The 24,312-nt window shown below is 41.6% G+C and overlaps 1 protein-coding gene across 4 annotated transcripts in view; it reads right to left on the bottom strand.

Annotated features, from left to right (window-relative positions):
• Positions 1 to 24,312, bottom strand: part of CACNA2D1 (calcium voltage-gated channel auxiliary subunit alpha2delta 1) — a 901,795-nt gene that overhangs the window by 56,792 nt on the left and 820,691 nt on the right. For all 4 annotated transcript variants that reach the window (XM_088468929.1, XM_088468931.1, XM_088468930.1 and 1 more), the window contains 5 exons: positions 13,799 to 13,883; positions 10,899 to 10,961; positions 9,490 to 9,593; positions 7,529 to 7,615; positions 5,110 to 5,177 (listed from right to left, as the gene is read on the bottom strand). In XM_088468929.1, coding sequence (XP_088325055.1) covers positions 5,110 to 5,177; positions 7,529 to 7,615; positions 9,490 to 9,593; positions 10,899 to 10,961; positions 13,799 to 13,883 — 407 coding nt within the window. The remainder of the gene's footprint in view (positions 1 to 5,109; positions 5,178 to 7,528; positions 7,616 to 9,489; positions 9,594 to 10,898; positions 10,962 to 13,798; positions 13,884 to 24,312) is intronic.

The raw sequence follows: 24,312 nt of genomic DNA, 5'->3' as shown, positions 1-24,312 counted from the left end.
TTTCTTATGTTTATTATACTTTGCAAGAACAAAGAAACACTTGGCATATATCAACAATGCATTTCAGTAGACAGTAACACACACATTAACACTCTTGTTTATTTTATTTTTCAGGAACCTGCAGATCACTAGCGAACTCTGGACTTCGAACCTGCAAACTATAAATGGGTAAGTATTCTCTAGTGGCAATTATCAAATGACTGATTTTGCAATTCCCTTAATATCTCTAAAATATATACAAAAAACCTCACATGAGTATGATAAACGGATAAGTTTACATCAAGAATACACTCACACTACTGCACTTTACATGTCTCATACACTGCTAGTTCAGCGCTGAAATAGTTAATAGGGTGCACCCTTCGTTGCCCGGGATATGAAGAATAGTTCTTAAACTAGCTACAGTACTTTTCTGTATTTAATGCAATACTGTAATCCTCTGTAAATGATCCTGCTGTGATGGTGTTGGTATTACAGTCAGTTTCTTCTCTGCTTAGCAACCTTAGTTCATACTCATAGTATTACAGGTGCTGGCACTGAAGTGTCCCCCTAACACTGCTGGTAACTGTTGTACCTAACCTCCAATATGCGGTATCAGGGGGTTACTCTTACTGTTATGATGCAGTCTATAAACCCCACGCTGATCTCTGCAGGGACTGCTGTGCATATGTAACGGTGGACAGCTGTAGGCCTCCAGTTAATAAGCGCCAATGTCACTGAGTGTCTATTTGGGAGGTTGCAGCAGCTTTCTTACCTCCGACTCCTTTACAAGCTCAGTCTCTATATTTCTGCAGCTCCGCTTGAGGCACTCCCTTAGGGGTCATCTGACACACCTCTCTTATGCTGATTGTTCTCAGAACCTCCCCGGATAACACTGCTTAGTCCCATCGGATGTTCCCCGCCTCAGAGACCTCCGCTGTTTGTCCCGGAGTACGGCCGCAGCCCTCAGGTAAGCATCAAGGCAGCACAGCCCCTTCTCCTGTCCAGCTACCTCACCAACTGCACACACCAACTGCCATTTTTCTCTAGGTCAAATCCTTGAGCCAGCTACAGTACTCACTGGTCCCCTAACGTCCACCACCACTGAGGAGGCAGTGCAAATAGTCCCTGAACCTTAATGAAACCAGTTAAATCATGCCCTATATTAGACAATGGCAGGAGTCACATTAATATTTTACATTTACATAGAGGCATATCAGCGTGGGTAGGAACACAGGGTGTTGGTGGGGTGCCACATATGAGGCTCCGATGGTATTCGATGTTACCGATGGTTTTCCAGACTTGCAAAAATTACGGATGTGTGTACAGTGAAGTGGGCGTCCTTATGCTAGACTGCGACGGCATTGCGATAGCAATCATTAGCATATTTTCGCAGTGAGACTGGGTGCGTAATCTAAGCTGCAATCGCAATAGCGATCCGTAATGAATCAGGCCCAATGTCCCTTTTTGCAGCAATTATGTCAGTAAAGATGATAGATGAAAGTAGCTGCAGATATGTTCCCATAGACATCCATTAAATGTTATTGAAGGGTGTATCATATCAGCAATTTCCCCTAGAGATTTATTGGCTGTTGTTGTTAACAGATATTGATCTATTTACTACCAGTTATTTATATAGTGCACACATAGGGCCTGATTCAGAGATGGACACTCGCAAATCTGCAATCGCAGTTTCGATTTTGCATGCAACACAGCAGCAGAAATATGCTAATCTCTGCAAAGATCACCCGGGCATAAGGACGCCCGCTGCTGTCTTTTCACCTGCGTGCGACAACGCATACCTGTGTAAATATCAGTAACATCGCCGCACATCAGCGGCCATCTTGGCCTTGCGGCAGGTTTGACCTGCCACAGACTTGGGAGCTCTTCAAACACACAGAGCTGCGTATGCACTCGCTGTGACTAATTTATGCACGGCCATGTAACAGCGATTTTAAATGGACAGAGGCGCCTGCGTTTCTCAGACCACCCCCCCGTCACCACCCCCAAATGCTGACAACCTGTCACTCACTCTGCGATGAATTCCTTTGTGTGTCAATGATTGCAGTGCGGCTTATACGCATGAGCAATGGAAAATAATTGCTCGATTGAGTAATCGCCTTTGCGTCCGTCTCTGAATCAGTCCAATATTTTGCAGCGCTTTACAGAAAATATTTGGCTATTCACATCAGTCCCTGCTCCAGAGGAGCTTACAATCTTCTACAATGTTCCCTACCACATGCACACACACATTCACACTAGAGTTAATTTTTGTTGTGAGCCAATAAACCTACTAGTATATTTTTGGATTGTAGGAGGAAACCCGAGTACCCGGAGGAACCCAGGCAAGCACAGGGAAATATACTGACTCCACACAGTTAAGGCCATGGCGGTAATCAAACTCACGACCTCATAGCTATGAGGCAGTCATTTTTTAGGCAAACAGATCCACCCAGTTTTGTGGAGCAATGCAAAAATTACTGGAGTGATAATACTGTATTACAGTAAGATGAAGGAGCAGAGAAGGGGAATTAATAACAGGTTGAGTCTCCCATATCCAAATATTCCGAAATACGGAATTTTTTTAGCATGACTGAGATAGTGACACCTTTGTTTTCTGATGGTTCAATGTACACAAACTTTGTTTAAGGTACAAAATTATTACTAATATTGTTTAAAATGACCTGCAGGCTGTGTGTATAAGGTGTATATAAAACATAAATTGATTCTGTGTAAAGATTTGGGTCCCATTCCCAAGATATCTCATTATGGTATGCACATATTCCAAAATACGGAATATTCCAATATCCAAAATACCCCTGGTCCCAAGCATTTTGGATACGGGAGACTCAACCTGTATTAGTGATCTTAGGGCCTGATTCAGACCCACTCGCGAGCGGCTGTACGCTCGCAAGTGGGTCGATGGTCTGCACTGAGCATGCGCACGACGGAGGGAGCTCCGTCGTGCGCATGCGCCAGACACGACGAGCGAAGGACTTTCCTTCGCTCGTTGTGTCCGATCAAAGGGGGCGTGCTGTCAATGTTGATTGACAGCACGCCCCCTTTGGTGGGCGTGCCGGGGGCGTGCCTCCCTGACGGGGGCGTTCCCACGGGAACGCCTCCCGTCAGAAGCCGGCCCACTGACATCACTAGTGATGTCAGTGGGAGTGATTTTGGCTCTGATAGAGCCAAAATCACTCCGGAGCTTGCGGTTGAAAACCTCAACCGCAGGCTCCGGCTCGCAATTTCGATGGTCGCGATGGTCACGACCATCGCGGCCATCAAAATGCACGCTCGTATAGCCTGTGGGTGGTGACCCACAGCTATACGAGCGTCCAGGAGGACGCTCCATGAAAAAGGAGCCCGGCCCTCATGCAGAGCGTGCGCTCTGCTCAGAGCGTACGGCTCTGAATGAGGGCCTTAGTTGCTTTGCAGAAGAGCATAAAGCCATTGTCACTGTGGGGTTCGGTATGGATGGGTGACAGTTATGCTCTCGACACAACAGCGTAATGTTGAGTGCAGAATGCCAACATGGTTGTACTGTTTATTAAAGCATTTTAACTGTGTCGGCGTGATAACTTTAAACATGGTGGTAAAGCATTTTGACTGTCGTCAGCATAACTATTAACTATCTCTCTCACTGTGGATAAAGCTAATCTCACTCGGCAGTAACACATGGATTTTATACTAGCTCTGAGCTAACAGAGATTGGGCAACAACCTATACTTTTAATGGGGTGCCTATTTCAATTAACAATTGCACGTCATAGTTGCCGACACTCAGCTCCCTCCTTCTGGGAGGAAGCTGAATGTCTGCACACAGCGGGGGGAGTGTGGCCGGGCACTGACTCTGCATGGGGGCGGGGCCAGGGGCTTGTCCGCGCGATCGCGTCATCATGGCCCTGCCTCGTCTTCACAATGTTGAAAATAAAGGCATTGTGAAGCAGGGGGCGGAGCCACGATGACGCGATTTACCGCAAATCGCGTCATTGGGCTCTCCCCGCTGCGGGGAATTTCTAGTTGTAGTGGGGGGTCAGGCGGCAGCCGGGATGCTTGCCTGCCTTTCCGGGGGGTCGGGAGCGGCACCCGATATTCGGGATGCTCCCGACCAAATCGGGAGGGTAGGCAAGCCTGTTGCACTTTGGACCTGTGTGCCCAATGTAAAATACGAGTTTCAAAAGTGGCAGGCTATATGTGGCACAACGAATGCTAAGGAACTACACATTCCAACATGACCAGCCACAGTTTTAGCACACCCTAACAGCAAAACTGTTACAGGGCTTACTGGCATGTGTAGTTACACAGCAGCTGGCGTGCCGCAGGTTGCCTACCTCGGGTCTACTGCATGCACCTCCCAAAAGCATAACCCCTAAAATTGTATGCAAATGTAAGTATTTAGATTTTCAATAGTATTGTATTGAAATAGGATACAACAGTTGTGATCATTTAAACACAGTAAGATAGTTTTATGATCATTTACAGTGGAGTTGTTTATGTCCATCTACTACATGATGCGGGATGTAGTCAAATTGCTGACATTTACAATGTCAACAGTTATGAAGACCACATTGATAAAATGACGACATTGAACATGTCGGCATGTGCAGAATTTTGACATGTTCACAATATTATCATAAGAAACGCTGACATTCTGCATGGATTGGCAGTGGAGGGTTAGGGTTAGGCTCCGGGAGGGCAGGTTAGGGTTAGGCACTAGTGGGAGGATTAGGGGTTAGACCTACGTACCACTGGAAGCGCCAGAAGTCATTATCAGTTGACCGTGGACCTGGAATTTTATCATTGTCGGCATGATGAATGTTGACATGGACAATGTCGACATTGCAAGCATGTTGACATGTTGCATGATGAAAGTCGACAATATATTCCTCATCCGTATGATGCATATTATATCTATCACCAAGTATTTACATAAGCATCTGTATTGTCTGTTTACTAGAATGTGTCAAATGTGTAGTGTGTCACTCAATGGAAGAAACAAAACAGCAGCATCAATACAATCTACAGTATATAGTAGCATCACGTGGAGCAAAATTCTTTATTGATATGTTTGTCTTTTCACCTTGTATGATTCAACTACATTTTAAAATGATTAAATATATATACTTCTTACCGATTCTTTGGTTGTAGCGCTTGTAAAATTCTCCATCCAGCTTTGAAAATCTATTTTAACTCCAACAACTAAAACACAAATACATGAAATTCCTGTAACTGTGCATATTTTAAGAGCGACCTCCCACATAATTTTTCCAGGAAAGTGATAAAAACCTTATTTTTTAACTATAAATTTGTATCTGTCAATTGCTACAGATAATTAACAGTGATCTTGTTCTAGCCATTAAATTACCGGAATAATTATATACCGCCTAAGCAAATACAGTAGCTAACCTAAACAAACCCACCCAGAGTCATTCTAGAGAACAAGCTATGAAATAGTTGTGGTTGCACTCATGCAGATAGCTCACAATCAGTCTAGCTTCAGTACAATATGTGTGGACTGTATTGTAATGTGTTCATGAAAGCATGTTTATAATAATTCTTCTTGATAAAAAAGTATTCAAGGTAACTTAATTTATTTAGTTTTTTAATGAAGAGTGAGTATGCCTCTCATGACAAATTAAAAATAAAGAAACATGTTTAGACTTTATGGGAATTACAACTAGAGATGTGCGCCGACCCCCGTGTTTTGGTTTTGGATCCAAGTTCATCTTCATGTTTTGGTTCACCCTCACGTGTTTTCGTTTTGGATCTGTATTTTTTTTAAATCTAAAATGAAAAAAACTGCTAAAATTACATAATTGTGACCTGTTAGCATGCAATCCAAAACCTGAGATTGTTTTTTAAATTAGAATTCCGAACCACGGGAAGACCTGAACAAGGACTCGGTTCGACTCGGTACCCCAAAGTGATTCGGAACTCGGACATGGTTTGACTTGTAACCCCTAAATTCGGTTGTTGACGGTTCTCTAAGAACCAGACCCGCACATCTCCAATTACAAGCAGCAGCGAGCCGCTTTATAAACAGCAGTCCCCTATTGGTGGAGGAAAGCTGTCGCCACTGAAAACGAGAGGGTCATTCACCGGCTTGGGTCTGCTCAATTGATCTGTCAGGTGGCGGGACAAGCGTATGCGCACGAGCGGCGGGGAGCAGCGTATATGCGCATGACACCAGCTTCCAAAGGGCTGCATCGTCTGCAACCCCTTGGAGCTGGTTAGGGCTTCCACCTGGAAGCCGCTCTCTGCTAATGGCAACCCGGACTGGCAGTCCCAGGGGGAGGAGACACCTCCCCCTGAGACTGCCTGTTGTACATGTGACTGGCAGGTGACGCTTCCAATAGGACTGCACTGACTACACTGAGGTGGTGGATTTTACTGGAGGCCTGCAGCCCCTAGTTAAATCCACACTGATTTAAGTCATTGATTTGCACAAACCATGTATGTTTATAATGAACATGCATTAGGTCTGCAATAAGGTTTCATGGGCCGGATTCAGAGTTCTACACTATGCTGATGTATTCGCATTTGGGCGATAATCGTCAATCTTCATATGTGTCTTAAGTCTTGCTGCGCATGTGTCAAGGTACATTACCGTAGTCGCTCACAGCAACTTTTTAGTTGCAGTGCTTGATAGTCAGGGAGCATATGTGGGAGACAACTAGGAGTGGTGGCATACACCACCGGCATTTGTGACAGTTTTGGGGGCATGTCACATCCTGCGTTTGCAATCCCATAAGCAAGGAAAATGTCTCCCCTATATCGATATACACAGTAATTCTGCACTACCATAGGACTACTCAGAAGACCGATATTCGAGGCTCTGCGACCGATGCTGCATCTTTGTATGCAAGTGCTTGAATTTGCAGGTGGGCTTCTCAATACATTCCTGGGCGTCGGCGACATATGCATATGTTCACACAACCACTGCATACACAGACACAGCAGCGGTGGCATTAGTGTGTAACTCCGAATCAGGCTGCACGTTTCTTGCTTTCAAAAGTACTTAGGGAGGCAGAAACACACAGGACATACTCTACATCAAGCCTTTTAACCAACTTTCTATGTGATTTTAAATAGCAGAAGCAGTTTAATAAATGTGATATTATTGGCTAGATCCAGTGTCATTCTTTAAGCATGTGGCAATATGATAAGACTTGAGTTTCAAATGGACTGGACAATTTAATAGTCGGAGAATTTGCCAAAGAACCATCACATACTGTATTTGGAATTTCTGGATATGGTGAGCCTCATTTATGTTTATGACCTTTAGTACACTGCTTGTCTAACCTAAAAGATGAATCCATAAGCGCCCTAGTAATTACAGATCAGAAGGGTTCCCTAACCTGGAGATTCTGGGGCCAGTAATCAGATATGCAGAGAGAACATGGACCCCGCTACATTGGTGTTAATGATGATGGTATTAATGGGGTGTAATACAAGCTTCAGTAAATTCCCTATAAATTAATTTTTACAACCTGGATAGCGTTAATCTATATATGTGGCACTTTTAACTAATTGACTATATTATTACTCACCAGCAGGCTTAAGCAGTTTACCATCAATGGTTATTTCTACTGCCTTGCTCACCATTACAGCATTTTCATAGGGGGCAAGACCGGTTCCTAGTAAAAAAAAATATAGGTAAATACAAAGTGATTTGAAGAATTTGGAAAGAACAACAAAACTTGGTTAATTTGCATATGGAGTAAATAATATCCCACAATAGGATAAGTGGTATTTTTTTTTAGTTCTCAAATATCTCTCAGACTTGAAACAATAGAGAACAAAATATGTGAGAGTTTACTTCCATAAAACAGCTCAAGCCACTAGCTAATGTTAAAAAGAAAAATCATCCTGTGGTAGATGTACAGTATATATTAGATTTGGGATTTGAGACCCAAACCAGTTTTCTACCCCATGTATACAATTTTTTTCACATTCTATTGAGGCTCAACTGCAACCATTTATGTATTTTCATTTATAAAGACTATGGTACGTATACAATTTGGGAGCAAAAAGTCAGTGCTGGACTTTTCGCTCCACATCGGAGCTTTTCCTGAGATAAAGTATCGGGCGTGAGCCTGCTTTATCCCTGTATTCAATTTAAAATCAGCGAAAACGGGACCTGGCAAATTGGGATCTACGAAAAAAAATGGGAATTTTTGGGAAATAATTGTAGGACCCCCCTAAAGATCTCCAGACATGGGGGATCACTATGGGTACCCCCATTTTTGCCTGCAAAAGAAAGTCGGGTTTTTAAATAACCACGGCAGGTGTTTTTTCAAGACATTGAAGAAGTGATGCAGAAGAGCATTTAGGTTATTTTTTTTGTTTCTTTAAGTGGTCCCATCAAATTTGGGATACATGAAAATGGGTACTAGCATATTTTTAGGTCCCTAAAGGATTTCATTTTAAATTCTGCAAAAATGCACCTACCGCTAATAGCCTATTCTAGAAAATACCTGCCGCATACTTACAGAATACCCCTGAACCTATTTCCCTATTTTTAAACACTGTTTCCATTCCAAATTTTTAATTCATTTTTTTGGGGTGTCCCTATCTTTTTTAAAATTTTTTTTTACACAGTTTCTTTTTAAATGACATTCCCAGGGGTCCAGGCTATTTTTTTTTAAGCCTGCACCCCTAAACTGCAATTCTGCACTTTTTTTCGCCATGTAAAACATGGTGAAAAGTTATCCCCATTTTTTTCAAAGACTTTTCGAACATGCGAAAAGTCTTGGAAATTGAATACGGGTATAATTGAAATAGGCGAAAATGACGTCATCGGCGATAATTTATCACCGATTCCGACTTTTCGCATCCAAATTGAATACCCCCCTATGTATTCATTTCTTTAGTATAAGACTTAAGTATTGTAAGGTCCTCTCTAGACAAAGAGGGAGATACAATGAAAGGTAACCTGTTCATTTCCAGTGACATGCTCCTGGTGAGATTGAATCTGGTTCATTCCCAGTATACTTACCATCCCCCCTTCCCCCCTAACCCTAACTCTCCCTTCTTGTAGCCTAACCCTAACCCTCCCCACCCCCCACCCTAACCTTCCCGTTAGTGCCTAAACCTAAGTCTCCCCCCTTCGTGCCTAAACCTAATCTTCTCCCCTTAGTGCCTAACTCTAACCCCCCCAGTGGTGCCTAACCCTAACCTCCCCCCCAAAAAAACCTATCCCTAACTCCGCTACGCTCCATATACCTAACCTTACCCCAGCGGCTAATGCTAAGGGCGCCCCGGACTTACCTCGTTCAGGCTGGCGTCCTTCGGCATTCTGGCGTCAAGATTGGGATAGGCATTAGTATTTCGACGCCTATCTTAAGTCCTTTGTCAGGATTCCCCTGTTGGTCTCATAACTACATCCCACCCTGAGATATGCGCCTTATTACTTTAGGAGATGTTGGATGCAATGGATGTTTCTCCTGAAAAAGGGCAGGTGCACATACTATAGGCCACATTTTCTTTCCTAAGACCAATATAAACTTACTGTTGAAGTATGGAGCAGTAAACACATAGTTGTCATTGTCCAAACTGCGCTTGTAGAAACTGTCATCATATGTTTCAGGCTCTTCAAACCAGTACTCCCCGGCACTATGACCATAAATTACAACCATAAGAGAGAGAGAAACTGGGCACACTTTAAGACATTTTATAGTTTGCAAGGTACTGTAGCACCGAACGTTTCCCAGGACTAGTAATAACTATTACTAAGTTACTAATTACTCAGAGCCAATAGATACACCAAGTATACAAGTGACTGCAAGCAAACCAATATAATTGTATAGTTATAATTGATAAATATTATATTTAAAATTAATATTATATTTAAAATAAAGACAGACTGTCATTATCTAATAATAGTTAAATAGGAGTCAAACAAAAAGTGCACCTGAAAATAAAAATAAAATATATGAGATGTAATTCCAAGTGGGGACATGTATTGTGCTTTGTCCTGTCTTTTTCACCTCTGCATTCTACTCACTGGATAGTTAGGCAAATAGCCATGCACCTGCATCAAAGTACAGAGACTATTTCAGTGCAGTTTGAGATGTGAACCTACGGTACGTGTGCAGTAAAAGGAAAGTACGTGTGCAGTAATAGGAAAAAGACCAATATTTACAAAACTAGGTATGGTAATTTAGGACAGACCATACATTAAACCACATAGAAAAAAAAACATATGTTTGTAAACAAAGTTATTCCAGAATAATTATTAATTTGAGCAGAAAGAAGTGACTGACAATTAGAGTGCTAATGAAGATGACCACAATAATCACATTTCCCTAAGATAATTCATGTTTAGCAAGAAGTTTTTGGTTTATTTTTATAGCGCAATACATGAATCTGTTATCTATGGGAGTCAACAGTGACTAAAAACATCTACCTGATACTATATATACACAAGCAGAAAGCCATGAAACCTAAGCAATGTCAATATCTGTCTGTCTTGCTTATGTCATTTTTGCCATGTTTTTATACCATTAGATCTATTTCACCTTTTACTGTTTTACATTGTCCTACACTGGTATGAGGAAAGTATGCAGATGATTTGCATAGAAGCCAGTATCAGATAAGGGTGTTTGGACTCAAGGCATGTCCCCAAGTAGTGTTACATTAATTTTACACCTTCAGTTATGCATCACTGGTTACCACTTAAAAGGTGGTGGTGCCCTCACATCATAGTTCATACAGCAATGTCGGCACTCCCATTTCATGTCACATTATATTTCATACAGCATAAGTACTCAGCCTTATGCAGTCAATTCATTCACCAGCACCAGAAGGAACTGTAAGAGGAATGTGGAAAAGGAGGAGGTGCACTAAGAGTGAAGGAAATTGACTTCTGGTTGCAGGTGATACTGTTGGACACCTTACAGGGTGCAGACTTTAATTTACCTTTTTGGATATACTCTTGTAATTCCACCGTCTGTCGTTACAAATCTGGCACCAATCCCTCTCCTGGAATAAAATAGAAATTATATCAAATGAACAAATTTAAAATATGTAATTATTTAAAACAACACTCTATGGTATTCAACACATTGAATGGCATTTTCCCATCAGGGTTAAAGTCACATGTTGTCTGTAATTATGGTATTAACAAATATACTTTACTTCAGTTTATGCAATAATTTGAGCTGACATCTGTTTTCTTATATTTTATAAATGATTTTATATATAATATATACTATATTACAGTGGTTCCCAAACTTTTTTGAATTGCGGTACCCTAGTGCATCAAAATTGTTTTCACGGCACCCCTAAGCCAAAATTTGTTATTGAGAAATTCGGAAAAAAATGTAGTGAAGTAGTACAGTGATGTAAATTGTGCTACCTGTCATCCATTATGTAGTGGGTGACAGGTTTGCGCTTCTGTTTGTCCACATATTTACAATACATTGACCATAAATAATTTGATTTGGTGCTGGACCAAAACCGGAGGCACCCCAGGGTGCCACGGCGCACAGTTTGGGAACCACTGCTATATTAAGTCTCCTGTATGTAAAAGGTTCATTCACTAAGTAAAAGGTTCATTCACACAGGTTTTTTTTTTTCCTACACGAGCCAGACCATAGTTAAGTGAAAGACAATTAATCAGTTAAATTACAATCACTGGTTCAAAAATACATTTTGCACAACTTTCTAGATCCTTTCATGGATTACAGTAATATCCAGTCTTCAAAATGATCTTGCCTTGGAGCTTTAAAGCGCACCTTACTTTATTCATTTTCTCATCGAGGTTCACCTGCTGAGCAAAGTACCTTTGTACTATACTGATTAGTCCCAATTAAGGTGACTGCACAAATATGTTTTCTTCCCAATGATGACTATCATACCATGAATATCATACTTTATGTTTTTGGTGGGTTTCCACTGTGATTTCATGAACAATAAGGCTCATTTGCAAGTTACAACCATTCAAAAGTGCAAATCAACAGCACAAATGCTCTTTAGTGGTTGGGTTTCATGTACAGATTTGTGTGCACCATAACAAAATGGTGAGAGATCTGTGAGGGCTGCAAATGTCTGTGCTTGCTGCTGAGGAGTAAAGTGGAAGGGGGCACGATTTGCTAAGTATTTATTAGGTAACTATTCCAATTCTTGCGCCCAAGTATTTAGGGATGCATTCCCAGGATTACACATCTTCCACTTCTAGAAATGCAATAAAAACCTTCACACAAAAGTGAAGCATGTAATAAATACAGGTGCAATGTCCAATTACAATTGATTATTTTAATGAATACAGGAAGATAAACAGAACAAAATTTTACCAAGTGCATTTTCAGGTATCACCAAACTCACCAAAGAAGTAGGTACAGTATATTCCCTTTCATAAGGGCATATCTAAGGAAAAGGAACTGGTCATGGACCAGGCAATATCTTTCAGGAACATTGTTGCCATCTGTATCAAAAGCGGTAATGTACTTGGACATTTCTCCTGCTGCTCTCAATTGGCTCAATTTTAATGTGTCTAGATGTCAAAACAATACTTGAGTAGGCTAAACCAATCAAAGCAGAGACTTATTAAAGTATACATGAATACCTTGAATATGCAAAGGCATCAGCGATGGATTAGGATTGCCTTGTGTTCTGTGGTGTATGATAAAGCAGGGCCATCTGCCATACTGCTACATTCCACCGTGATACAGTACAGACCTTCCTTCACCATGTTTTAAAAAAACGTGACTGTCCCTTCATATTCCTCCTGATTCAACAAGCTCAACACTTCTCTTATGGTTCAAGCAAATTCAGTATCATAATTCTGTTTAGCAAATAATAGGTTTATATTGTTGCATGAGGTTTATATTGTTGCATGCAGTTATATGAAGCATTAAAGCTTTCTTTTTTTAATGACCTGGTAGCTTCCTCTTCAAAGTGATAAAGTTAAATGTCGATATTTTTACTTGGAGAGTAGTCACTTGGGCTGATGACTAACTTCACCTAATGGCTAATGGCACAGAACAAGGTGAACCCTAATCAGTGTTACATGAGCCAATGTATGGCTTCTGATTTGTAATGACAACTACCCATGTCTGCAGCCCCACTCAGCAGTGCAGAGATCACCATGGGATGAGTACAATGTACCTGGGCCTCCCATGGGTGGCTAGTGGTGGTGATAATAATCTGGTGCTCAGGATTATAGATGGCATAACATCAATGCATGGATAAATAGCATCCTATTAGTCACTCTCCTAGGGGGGAGTGTGATTACATCCCATAGGCTCGATGGGGCCAAGAAGTCTACACTGGGAACTATGATAATTTAAGGAGGTTCAAACTGAAACACACAGGTGGGTTTGCCTGTGTGTCCTATAGTCACTAATTCCAACCCAAACTTTAAGAAAACTACTTTCCTGAACAACTAAGTACTGTACATGTCCACTCCATATTTACATGGTCAAAACTGAAAATGCTGGTGTGACAGACATTATAGTGACCAAAAATGCCTATTTTCCCTAGAGCCCATGGGTGAAACCATTGTAGGTGTACAAAATGCATTCCCTTATCCTAACTGTCATGTAGTATAAATGTTTCAGTCATTATGTATTCTGTTAAAGTGAGATGCAAACTTGTAGAAATACATTCATCAAATACTTTGCACATGAAACGGTGGAATAACGATCAGACTTATTTTGAAAACACTGTTAGCAGGAGCAGATACAGGTATGAATGATTGCAAAGTCATAAATTACAATATATAACAATAAACAATTATAGAATACACGCCCTTCAATACTGTTCAGTATTACTTTTATCACAAAAACCTTAAATAAATAAAAATGAACATTACTTACGGTAATGATCCTTTCCAATAATTCTGTACAAGATCATTTGTAAACCCTGCATCCAGTAGTGCTCTGTTAATCAATTCTTTATTGCCTATGAAACACAAATATTTAATGTGAATTTCTGCAGGACATTGGAAACAGAAAAAAGGACAATTTTGTACATCTTGGTCACACAATGCTGTTATAACAATCACGGCAATCAGTTACTGGTCAAGAAAAATGTTCATAGAACTCAGAGAGCTCCTAGGCCTTATTTATACATGTTTTAAGCCGGTCCCCCAAAAAATAGATCTTTATTTGGCTACATATATCAATTCGGAGTTGCGGGGGCGAGGGCTCCGACAGCAGACAGTCCCGATGATCAACGAGTAGAAGAGTGATCGCACATGTGTACATGACAACATTGGTGCTGATTCTGAGTTGGGAGCAAAGGAAAGCAAGTACTGTAACTTTGCACCTTGGCAAAACCATGCTGCACTTCAGTTTGGGTAGATAGAAAATTTGCAGACAGATTTAGATTTTGGAGGGGTGTGTCATAGCCCAACTTTAATTTGCAGTGTAAAAATAAAGCTGTCGAGCATTTGTGAGCTACATGCAGAAGCAGCCAGCATTAACCCTACATGCGTAAAAATAAATGTGTTTGTCCCCCTTGAATTGCAACATGGTTTGTCCAGGTGCAAATTTACTCTCCTCTTTCTTGCTTTGCCCCAGAATCAGCCCCATTATATTCATATACGTTAATAAAGTAATATACTGTATTAATGTAAAACATTTGTCAAAGAGAGAGAAAGAGCAAAGTACTGTATGAGCATTTCTAAAGCACAATATGAGAATTGGGTATTGACCGTCGCGTTCGCGACGGTCAAAATCCTAACGCCGCATCCCGACAGGGTCAGGATACCGACACCTGTTGGTAGGTATCCTAACCCTCCCCGCTCTACTTACCCTACCCCTAATGCTCCTTCCCCGATGCCTGAACCTAACTTCCCCCCCTAGTGCCTAAACCTAACCCTCCCCCTAGTACCTAACCCTAACCCCGATACTTACCTTCGGGATGCCGGTGCCGGGATTCTGACAGGAGTCAGGATACTAAGCGCCAGCATCCCATGTGCCGGGATACTGAACGTATCCCGAGAATTGTACTGATCGCTCATGTACTGTGTGTAGACTATGTGAGCATAGGAACCTTGTGAACTTGCTGTTAATCAGTCAGTTGATGTCTGTGGAACCATTATTCTTTACAGAACAGAATGTGGAGAGTGTGCTTTATAAACGTGCATTACTGTACTACTGTTATTTATATAATTGTTCAGATTATTTAAATGAGTTTATCCAATGTATAATTTTTATTATAGTTGACATTCATGAATAGATGTGTATTAAAAATGCTGCATTCTATATTTCTACGCAAATTGAAAAACAATACTAAACAGGATATAACAAAATATTTTTACCAACTAAAAATAATTAATATTATTGACAGATAGATACCATTCTGAACACACAATAGAGTACATTGTTTATAAGGGTCCAACCAGCCTAGTTTTGTCCCCAATGTGGACATCCTTTTCCTTTATCACTGTCAGTCTCTAAATGGTGTGATATAACAGTCGATCCGACGGATTGGTACGATATCGCTACTATATCGTACCATGTGTGGGCATGATATCGGCCACTGCGCGCTCTCGTGAGGTCGAACATCGCACCTCCAGAACTTACTGCATGTTCACTTGATCTGGGGTTGCGATGTACGATCCCATGCAGCGCTATGCGGGGGAGGAGGGGGGCTGGCATATTGGGCGGTCGGCCACCCAATTGCTCTGTGTGTGGGGACCGCCCGATATGTCGGCCATCGGATCGCAAGTCGCATCACAAGGTGCATATCGCACCGTGTATGGGGGCCTTTAGGATGATATGAGAAAAGTTTGCCCTGATTCCATAACCATGTAGCTGTTTGTGCAGGACAGCCTGTCTTTAAGGTGAATAGCAACTAGATCAGCTTCTGTATCTTCAGAGAATTAACTAATGACATTTAGCCCTTTAATTAAATATTCTAATCTTCTTCCAGATGTCATTATCAAGAGTTACTAAATAACAAAGGAAGTAATTATTAAAAAAAAAAAATTTCATATGGAGGGAGGGTGGCAACAAAATGGGGCTGTCACTTGTCATTGCTTTCCAGATAAACTATATTCTGAAAAGGAAACGTCTCATAACTAACGTATGAGATAAATATTTTACATGACTTGCCAGTACTGTGGTCAATGTTTTCCTGCTTTACAGTAGATAAAGTTTACTGTATCTGTGCACATTACTTCCTGACATTGGAAATTGTAGAAGTTACGGTAAGACAGTAAGCATGCATTTTAAACAAGAAAAGATAATACAATATTGATACAGTACTATAAGATATTTGGAGTTACTAGAATAAAGTGTCATATAATGTTGTAGAAAAAGGGCCAGATTAACAGTGGGGTGATGGTACTACAGCTCCAGGCCTCCACATAAATATAGGCCCATTATCAGCATGGTGATGACCAGCTGCCCAGCTGGTCACAGAGTCAGCCATAAAGTATTAAAATAGTTTTTCTATTTATTACACAAAATTATGCATTTTTTCTATTTTTATCTACGAGTTATTTAGGGAGACAATGGGGCTGATTGTGTATGGGATGTACACCCACAAGGCTCTGGAAACACCCACACAGCACTAGTTACAGCTGCTCCCCTTCACAGTATATGCCCTTGAACATTTTCAGCTCCAGGCCCATGTGGCTCTTAATTCGGTCCTGTCCAGGTGACAAATTTACATAAAAGAGTAGAGTCAGGTGCAGTAAAATAAGTTGGATCCTTGTAATTCTAAACGTACACTCAATATAGTAGCATTGACAGCACAAACAAAATTAGTGCACAGCACTCAAAGCATTACAAGTATTTCTCAATACATTTACAAAGCATTTTGGATTAATTTAGCCTCTGCTGTGGCTTCTCCTATAGGGCTGGATGTACTAAGCTTGAAAATACAGCCAAAACTCAGAAAATGCCATTTTATGAGTTTTGGACACATTTCCATACGTACCAAGCTCCGGCATGGGAGCCATTCTGGAGCTTGGATCTGGTGGGTAATGCCATCTTTGGATGGAGTTACCCAACAGAAGCTTATGGTCTTCTATTCGCATTTCTTCTCCCTACCAGGGTCCCCTGCGGCGGCACCACTCTATGCATGCATCCCAAAAGTCCCTCTATCACAAAGGACAACTCTTATCGGAAGAGCAGTCCTTTGTGATTTTAATTTCATTTTTAGGTATATACCTGCGTAATTAACACCGGTATGTACCCGATAAGTGGCGAGATGTACTGCATCACAGATGCAATGCTTAGTACAACCCAAACAAATGAAAAAATGTGTCAGTGTGTTACATGTCACCGCTGGGGGGGTACCAAGAGGAACAGAGTCGATATTCTGTCCCCTCGGCCAACATCCAAACTCAAAACAAGGCAATAAACCTGTGAAAGTCTAGATCTTGCATGCTTTGGATTGTCATGTGTAGACCCACCAATAACACACATGGCGTCTGCTCTATTTGTTATGCTCCATCTGCACCGTCATATAACTGCACCTGCACCTTCATATAACTAGTGGGCTTTAAATTGCCTGGTGATATATGCCTTTGTTTGATTTACATGATACATTATTTAAATTTGTTCTGTTTTATTAATTGTAATAAATATGCTATTTTTACTATCACACCGGTTTGAATGACCTTACTAATGACTTTCAGAATCAGTGGTTGCTTTACCCTTATTGCCTACCTGCTCATTCCAGCTGTGATGATAAATGATACATTAGTTTTGGAATAAGTGCAGTGGCGGATATTGCCTAGGGGCTGCCCCAAGTAAAATCCGCCACCTCAGTGAGTCAGTGCACTGGCTTCACTCTGGCAGCGGTTTCTCATTGGTAGCACTATCTTCTAATCACACAGAGGACAGGCAGTCCCAGTGGGAGGTGTTTTCTCTCCCCGGGACTGCCAACACAGACTGCAATTCACAGAGAGACCACTTAGGAAGCCACTCTTCTGCAGCCAATGCAGTCCCTAGAACCTGGTGTTTGTGTGCATATGCCAGTCCTGGCGTCTGTCAGATCCATTTTGCAGGCTCTGAGTCTGTCTTCTCAGGCTCCGAGTCCTGACTGCATCATAGGCAGCCTCCTATCCAAAGAGGGAACTAGCCGTCGCTATATAAGTGTAAAGGACAAACATGCTTGAATAAGCTGCCTGTGAAGCCCTTGTTTGCATTTTATTGCAGATTGGAACATTTGACACCTAATTTTTTCTACAGTCTTAGTCCAGTTGTGATGTGGTCATTGGAAAATTTTATTTAAATGGCTTACACTTTATTTTTAATAAATAATGATAGAAGTACTAATATAGGCACAAAAAACCTATAAATTACATGACTGCATTGACTTCATGCACTAAATGGCGCAAGATGCATGCGATGATTTAAGACACTTCACTATGGGTAGCTATTCCTGGACTTTCATACATTCTCCTGAATTTAGTGTCAAGCCACATACAAAGTAGCTTATTTGCATCAAATCCACATACAAAGTTGCTTATTTGCATCAAATCCACATACAAAGTCGCTTATTTGCATCAAATCCACATACAAAGTCGCTTATTTGCATCAAAGCCACATACAAAGTCGCTTATTTGCATCAAAGCCACATACAAAGTTGCTTATTTGAATCAAAGCCACATACAAAGTTGCTTATTTGAATCAGAGCTGTATACAAAGCCGCTTATTTGGAAGAAAGCTGCATACAGTCACTCATTTACAGCAAAGCCGCATACAAAGTTGCTTATTTGCAGCAAAGCCGTATACAAAGTCACATATTTGCATCAAAGTCGCATACAAAATCTCTTATTTGCATCAAAGCCACATACAAAGTCTCTTATTTGTATCAGAGCCGCATATAAAGTCGCTTATTTGCATCGGAGACACATAAAAAGTTGCTTATTTGCATCAAAGCCACATACAAAGTTACTTATTTGCATCAAAGCCGCATCCAAAGTCGCTTATTTGCATCAAAGCCGCATACAAGGTCTCTTATTTGCAGCTAAGCTGCATGCAAAGTCACTTATTTGCATCAAAGCTGCATACAAATAGCTTGCAAAGCACTTAGGATTTGTATTTTTGTGGCAATGGATTTGGTATAAAGTCGCAGATTAAGCAAGTACTGATTCATGCTGCGGCTAACTCATATTGGTCCTCGAACCTTTGTACGTAGATTAGCGCCTGACTCTCACACAGCAGCTGCATGCAATGCCAGCGCCAGTGTCCAGGGTACCAGTGCATTGTACTTTTGTTGCATTAATGATATGAATACAATGTACATAATTGTGAAAAAGTGTGTGGCCGGAAGCATGGCACAGTTTAGTCTCAAAGCCTGTGGCGCGCCAAATAGCCTCGGTTTGAGGATAGGTGTAAGTGGACACATCTGTATACAGGGGTTGGCGCATAAATCTATTCTCTATAGAGTACAGAAAGTCTTTCGGTGACTGACATGCAACGCAGAAAGCATTTAAATAACTGATATACAATACACCATAGTTGCCTACTGTCCCCAAAATATCAGTGAGACTCATGAACTTGGGGAAGTCCTCCTGGCTCCCAGGACAGAGGGCAAACCTCTCCCACATCCAGACCATTTCTCCCGTGAGCAGGGCAAGGGGCAAGAAGATGAAATTTGCTATGAATCTCGTCATTGCATCCATGCCCCAAGACGTAATGCAGTGGCACTACTGTATAGTATGACACCACAATGATGTAAATTGTAACATCGCGTCCTCTACCCCTCCCTCCTGGACCTCCCCTTTGATGGATTTCCAGATGCCGCCTACCAAAAGTTGTCAAGTACTCTATGCAATACACAGTTTATGACCATTATACAATGCAAACCATATCTGTTTTACTTGATGACTACTTATTATGAAGATTCATGATGAGAGGGTTTCACTGGCTATCCAATGATTCATAAAATGCTATGGTATTGTAAGTACTAAACTCATTTTCTTTTTTAAGAGGGATCTTTTAACTTATTTTGTATACTGCAATTGTATTTGTGTACAGGTACTGGGTCTTTGTTCTAACTAAACCAGTATACAAGTACCTCATCATCCAATGCAATGTAGAGGAAATACAAGGTTTTACCTCCAGTGTTCGTAACATTATAATCCCTCTGAGATTAAAAACAATACTACAGTAGCTTGGCAGCCAATAGTTTCCCTGTAAACCACCATTAGCATACACACCGTATACCCACTGCACAAGTTTCCTATTTGTTTTTGTGCCACTTTTACAGCCTGCTGTCTAAGCTGTGCAAATGGTACACATATTCAAATGGTACACATATATTCAAATGGTACACATATATTCAAATGGTACACATATATTGCAGGCTAGAAAGAGGGACAATGAATTTATTTGCCATCAAGAAACACTGAATACTGGGCCTGATTCAGCAGCGATCGCAAATGCAACTACATACGCAGTTCGAGCGAGTTGGCCTATGCAGCTTGAGAGCCCACTGCGTGTGAAGAGACTTACAGTGTCTGCAGCAGGTCAGACCTGGTGTAAATGCTGCATGAGTGGTACCAATGTTATGTAGAAGAGTGACAGTGGATGGATATGAGAAATCAGAAGAGGGCGTCTTTATGCCGGCTAAGCTTTAGCAAGCATTAGCATATTTACAAAGCTGCGTTCGCATTAGTGATCGCTGCTGAATCAGGCCCACTGTCTCTCTATGCTGAACATTTCTCACTGATCATTTGCCACTGCTGTTTAGTAAGGTAACCTATCGATCAATGGTGAGCTTTGAGAGTGATAGGTTCTGCTAGTTAGTAAAAGTACAACCATGCTATACACTTGTCATGCTCTTGAAGGTGTATGATGCTAACTGCAACATCAAACTTGTGAGTGAATAGGAGGAAATATCTCACACTGATACAGTTGTTTTTGGCAGTTCATTGTGTTATATGTTTTTTAGACAGAGGTCCTGATTCGGATGTGGATGGTATTGCACAGCTGCAATAAAGATGCTGCATCACATCACCAATGCGACCATTGGCTGCAATAGCGGCAGCAGCGGCCAATCTCAGTAAGTTTCAGCTGACTCAGAATGGCAACTTGCGAGGCCAGGAAATCTGCGTACATTGAAGCAGACCCTGTGTCAGGACTGTGACTATTTCAGTACGTAAAGACATACTACATTTGCCAAAGTTCCATTGTGGTCGTTGGAGGAGCTATCCTGGTTGCTGGCGTTCCCCACATACAGGGGATAGAGAGTCATAATGATCATCTGTCTCAAAGGTGTTGTCAGGTTGTGGGATTTCTGATTGCTTATTATTTCAAACCTGATTCCATTTGGGTCACATGTTCTGAACTTCCTATGGATCACAGACCTCTAGTATAAAGCCTGTTACTAACTGTGTCTCAGTGTCTGTGCAACGTTACTGTCAGGTCTTTCTTGGACTCCTGCCAGATCCCTGCTGTGCCTGTGGTTTGCTGTGGACTTTGCTGTATCTCTGCCCGTGTTCCGATTAAACTTCTGATACTGGTTACCAGACGCAGTACAGAGCTCAGCATTGCCATTGCCTAAGTATTGTTATTCTGCTCCATTGCTGTGGTTGCATCCCCTGCTGGATTATTTACTCTGCCTGTTGTCTTCTACTTCCGTGGACATTGAACTTACCTTTACTACAGTTGTCAACTGCACCATTACAGTTATCGTCGCTGGACCCTTAGTGCATCACGGGGCTCAACCCCGCTCCGGATCCCTGTCACGCTGCAGGGCTCAACCCTGCTCCAGACCCACACTACATCGTGGGGCTAAACCCCGCTCTGGATCCTCGTTACGCTGCAGGGCTCAATCCTGCTCCGGACCATCACCGCATCGCAGGGCTCAACCCTGTACCGGATCTTCACTACATCACAGGGCTCAACCCTGCTCCGGATCTTTACTACATCACAGGGCTCAACCCTGCTCCGGATCTTCACTGCTCCACAGGGCTGAACCCTGCTCCGACTTTTAGTACATCACAGGGCTCAACCCTGTTCTGGATTTTCACCACGTCTAAGGGCTCAACCCTGTTCTGGATCTTCACTACATTGCAGGGCTCAACCCTGTTCCACATTTTCATCACGCTACAGGGCTCAACCCTAGTAAGGTCCATTATACCATCTTGAGGTATTAGCCTCATATTGGACTCGGGGTTCCCTGCCACATGAGTATCAGAGACTTTATTTACATTTAGGGGTTTCCTCCTATATTGATTACTGCATATCTGAACTTCTGTGTTGTTGAGACTTTATGTGAAATGTTGCTATAATATTTTGCCCATGAATAAATTCTATTTACTTTTATTCCGTGTTACTGAAATTTCATGAAAAGGTCATTCCTAAAACCACCTCAGTTTATAGAGCCCAGTAGGCCTGACTCCTTCCAGGAGTCTCAAGTGTCGGCAGCCCTGACACCCTGGCCACGACACTCCCAGAAAACAAGGACAACACGCCCCCATTTCCAGGAACGCAGCCCAGGCACGACCCCCCCCCACCAAATGCTGAGGCTTTTTACTAATTCTCTTACTAATGGGATTAGTATCGTCGGGTTTTTGTACTAATATGAATCAGGTCCTCAGTGAGAATGAACAAATTATGTACACAAAGGGCTTTTCTCTGCTTCCCCCAGCGGTAACCACTGGAATGCATGCTCGCTGCTCTTTGGACGATGCGCAGACTAAACACATTGTCCGCGTGTGACTGGAAATTGACACTGTGTCTACCTCTGATCAGGCCCAAAGTCTTCCAGCCATTCTTCAGAGGAATGTGCTTTTTTAAGGCAGACTTTTCTCTAGAGTAGAATACAGATATCACTGTCTATTCCTCTCAAAATATGTAGTGATTTACAAAATAGAAGCTTGTGTTTATTTTATGTGATCTCATTTGTCTTGAGTAACGTGTTTAGCCGAATGATTTTCTGTATCCCATTACAGATTACTCATGGGCTAATTATGCTTCTGTTCATGGATATTAAGGGCCTGATTCAGATGTGGACACATATGCCATCGCAGCTGCCATTTCTCACAGATCGCAATTGTGAAAATATACTAATGATTCACTCGCCTTCCAGTGCCTAGAGACACTCACTGACAGCATCTCACATCCACCGCTCACGCACAAAACCGGAAACATCTAATGCATATCAGGCGGCCATCAGTCTTCTGAGTAAGTCTAAGCTGTCACAGACATAGCGGCTCTCCAGTCACGCAGAGAGCTCTCCTGCTGCATGCATCAATGCAGGGGCTAATTTATGGATGCCGAGAAAAACAGTGTTTAAACAGTCCGTCACTCTTGTATTTTTCTAACCACCACCCCGTTACCTCCTCAAAACACTGATTACCTGTCACTCTCTTTGCGATTTAATCCTCTGTGTGATCGTATTCATAATTCAATTGCAGCGCTGTGCAGTACAGTTTACACACATGCGCAATGGCTAACAATCACTCTATCTGCCTAAATATCAGTATTGTGTCCATCTCTGAATCAGGCCCATAGTCTTTTCAACTAGTCTGGTTTACATGATCTACTCAGATGTATTATTTTAAATAAGGCAATATTTGGTAAATCTAGTTATTTAGCTAAAAGGCATTAGTTTAAATATATCAAAGGAGTACCAAATAATTGTTTTTAAAAGAAAATTTAAGGTTCCAGAAATCAAACTGACATATTAAAACAGTGACATTAACTTAAAGGGCTGTCTGCTAATATTACATGTAGTCAGGATTGTGCATTGCTAACTAATGAATTATAGTCTCTGTAGAGTAGGTAAAACACATAATCCTTTGAAGTGGACCTTCTTTCGTGTTTCAGCTCATTCTGCAATATTGTTGCATCAATCTCTGCATGTCTTTAGGAACACAAAACAGATACTAAAGTGGAAAAATAGACACATGAGCAGAAAGTAACAACTTGTGCGCTGTACCTCTGCTTTTACTGCATTATTTATGGCCTACGGAGTCAGACTTAGAGGGGATACATATAAACTTCTGAACTGTAGAAACAAATTTATTTACTAGATAAGTGGTGTTAATTGAGCTTTCAAAATATAAAATAGATAAGTCAATTGTTCCAGATGGTATACATCCAAGAGTATTAAAAGTGCATGCAGGACCTTTTACTAGACTATTTCAAGAATTACTTTAATTTCAGGGAACTGGAGAATGATAAAGGTACATTACACTACACAAGAAAGCAGTAAATTTGAATATGGACCTGCAGGGGCATAGTTAGATCTATGGGGGCCCCATAGCAAAATATTCACGGGGCCCCCATAGCTATGCCCCCCCCACTCGCACCTCCTCCGTCCGGCACTCCGACTCCTCACTAGTGCTGTGAGAAGGTGTGCCGGTGGTCCAAGATGTCCTAGCAGGCTCAGCTCAGCAATGGCTCCTCCCGGAATT

Source organism: Taudactylus pleione, unplaced genomic scaffold (genome assembly GCF_031769625.1).
Source record: "Taudactylus pleione unplaced genomic scaffold, aTauple2 ptg000086l, whole genome shotgun sequence".
Taxonomy (NCBI): domain Eukaryota; kingdom Metazoa; phylum Chordata; class Amphibia; order Anura; family Myobatrachidae; genus Taudactylus; species Taudactylus pleione.
This window is presented reverse-complemented; position numbering and strand designations above follow the sequence as displayed.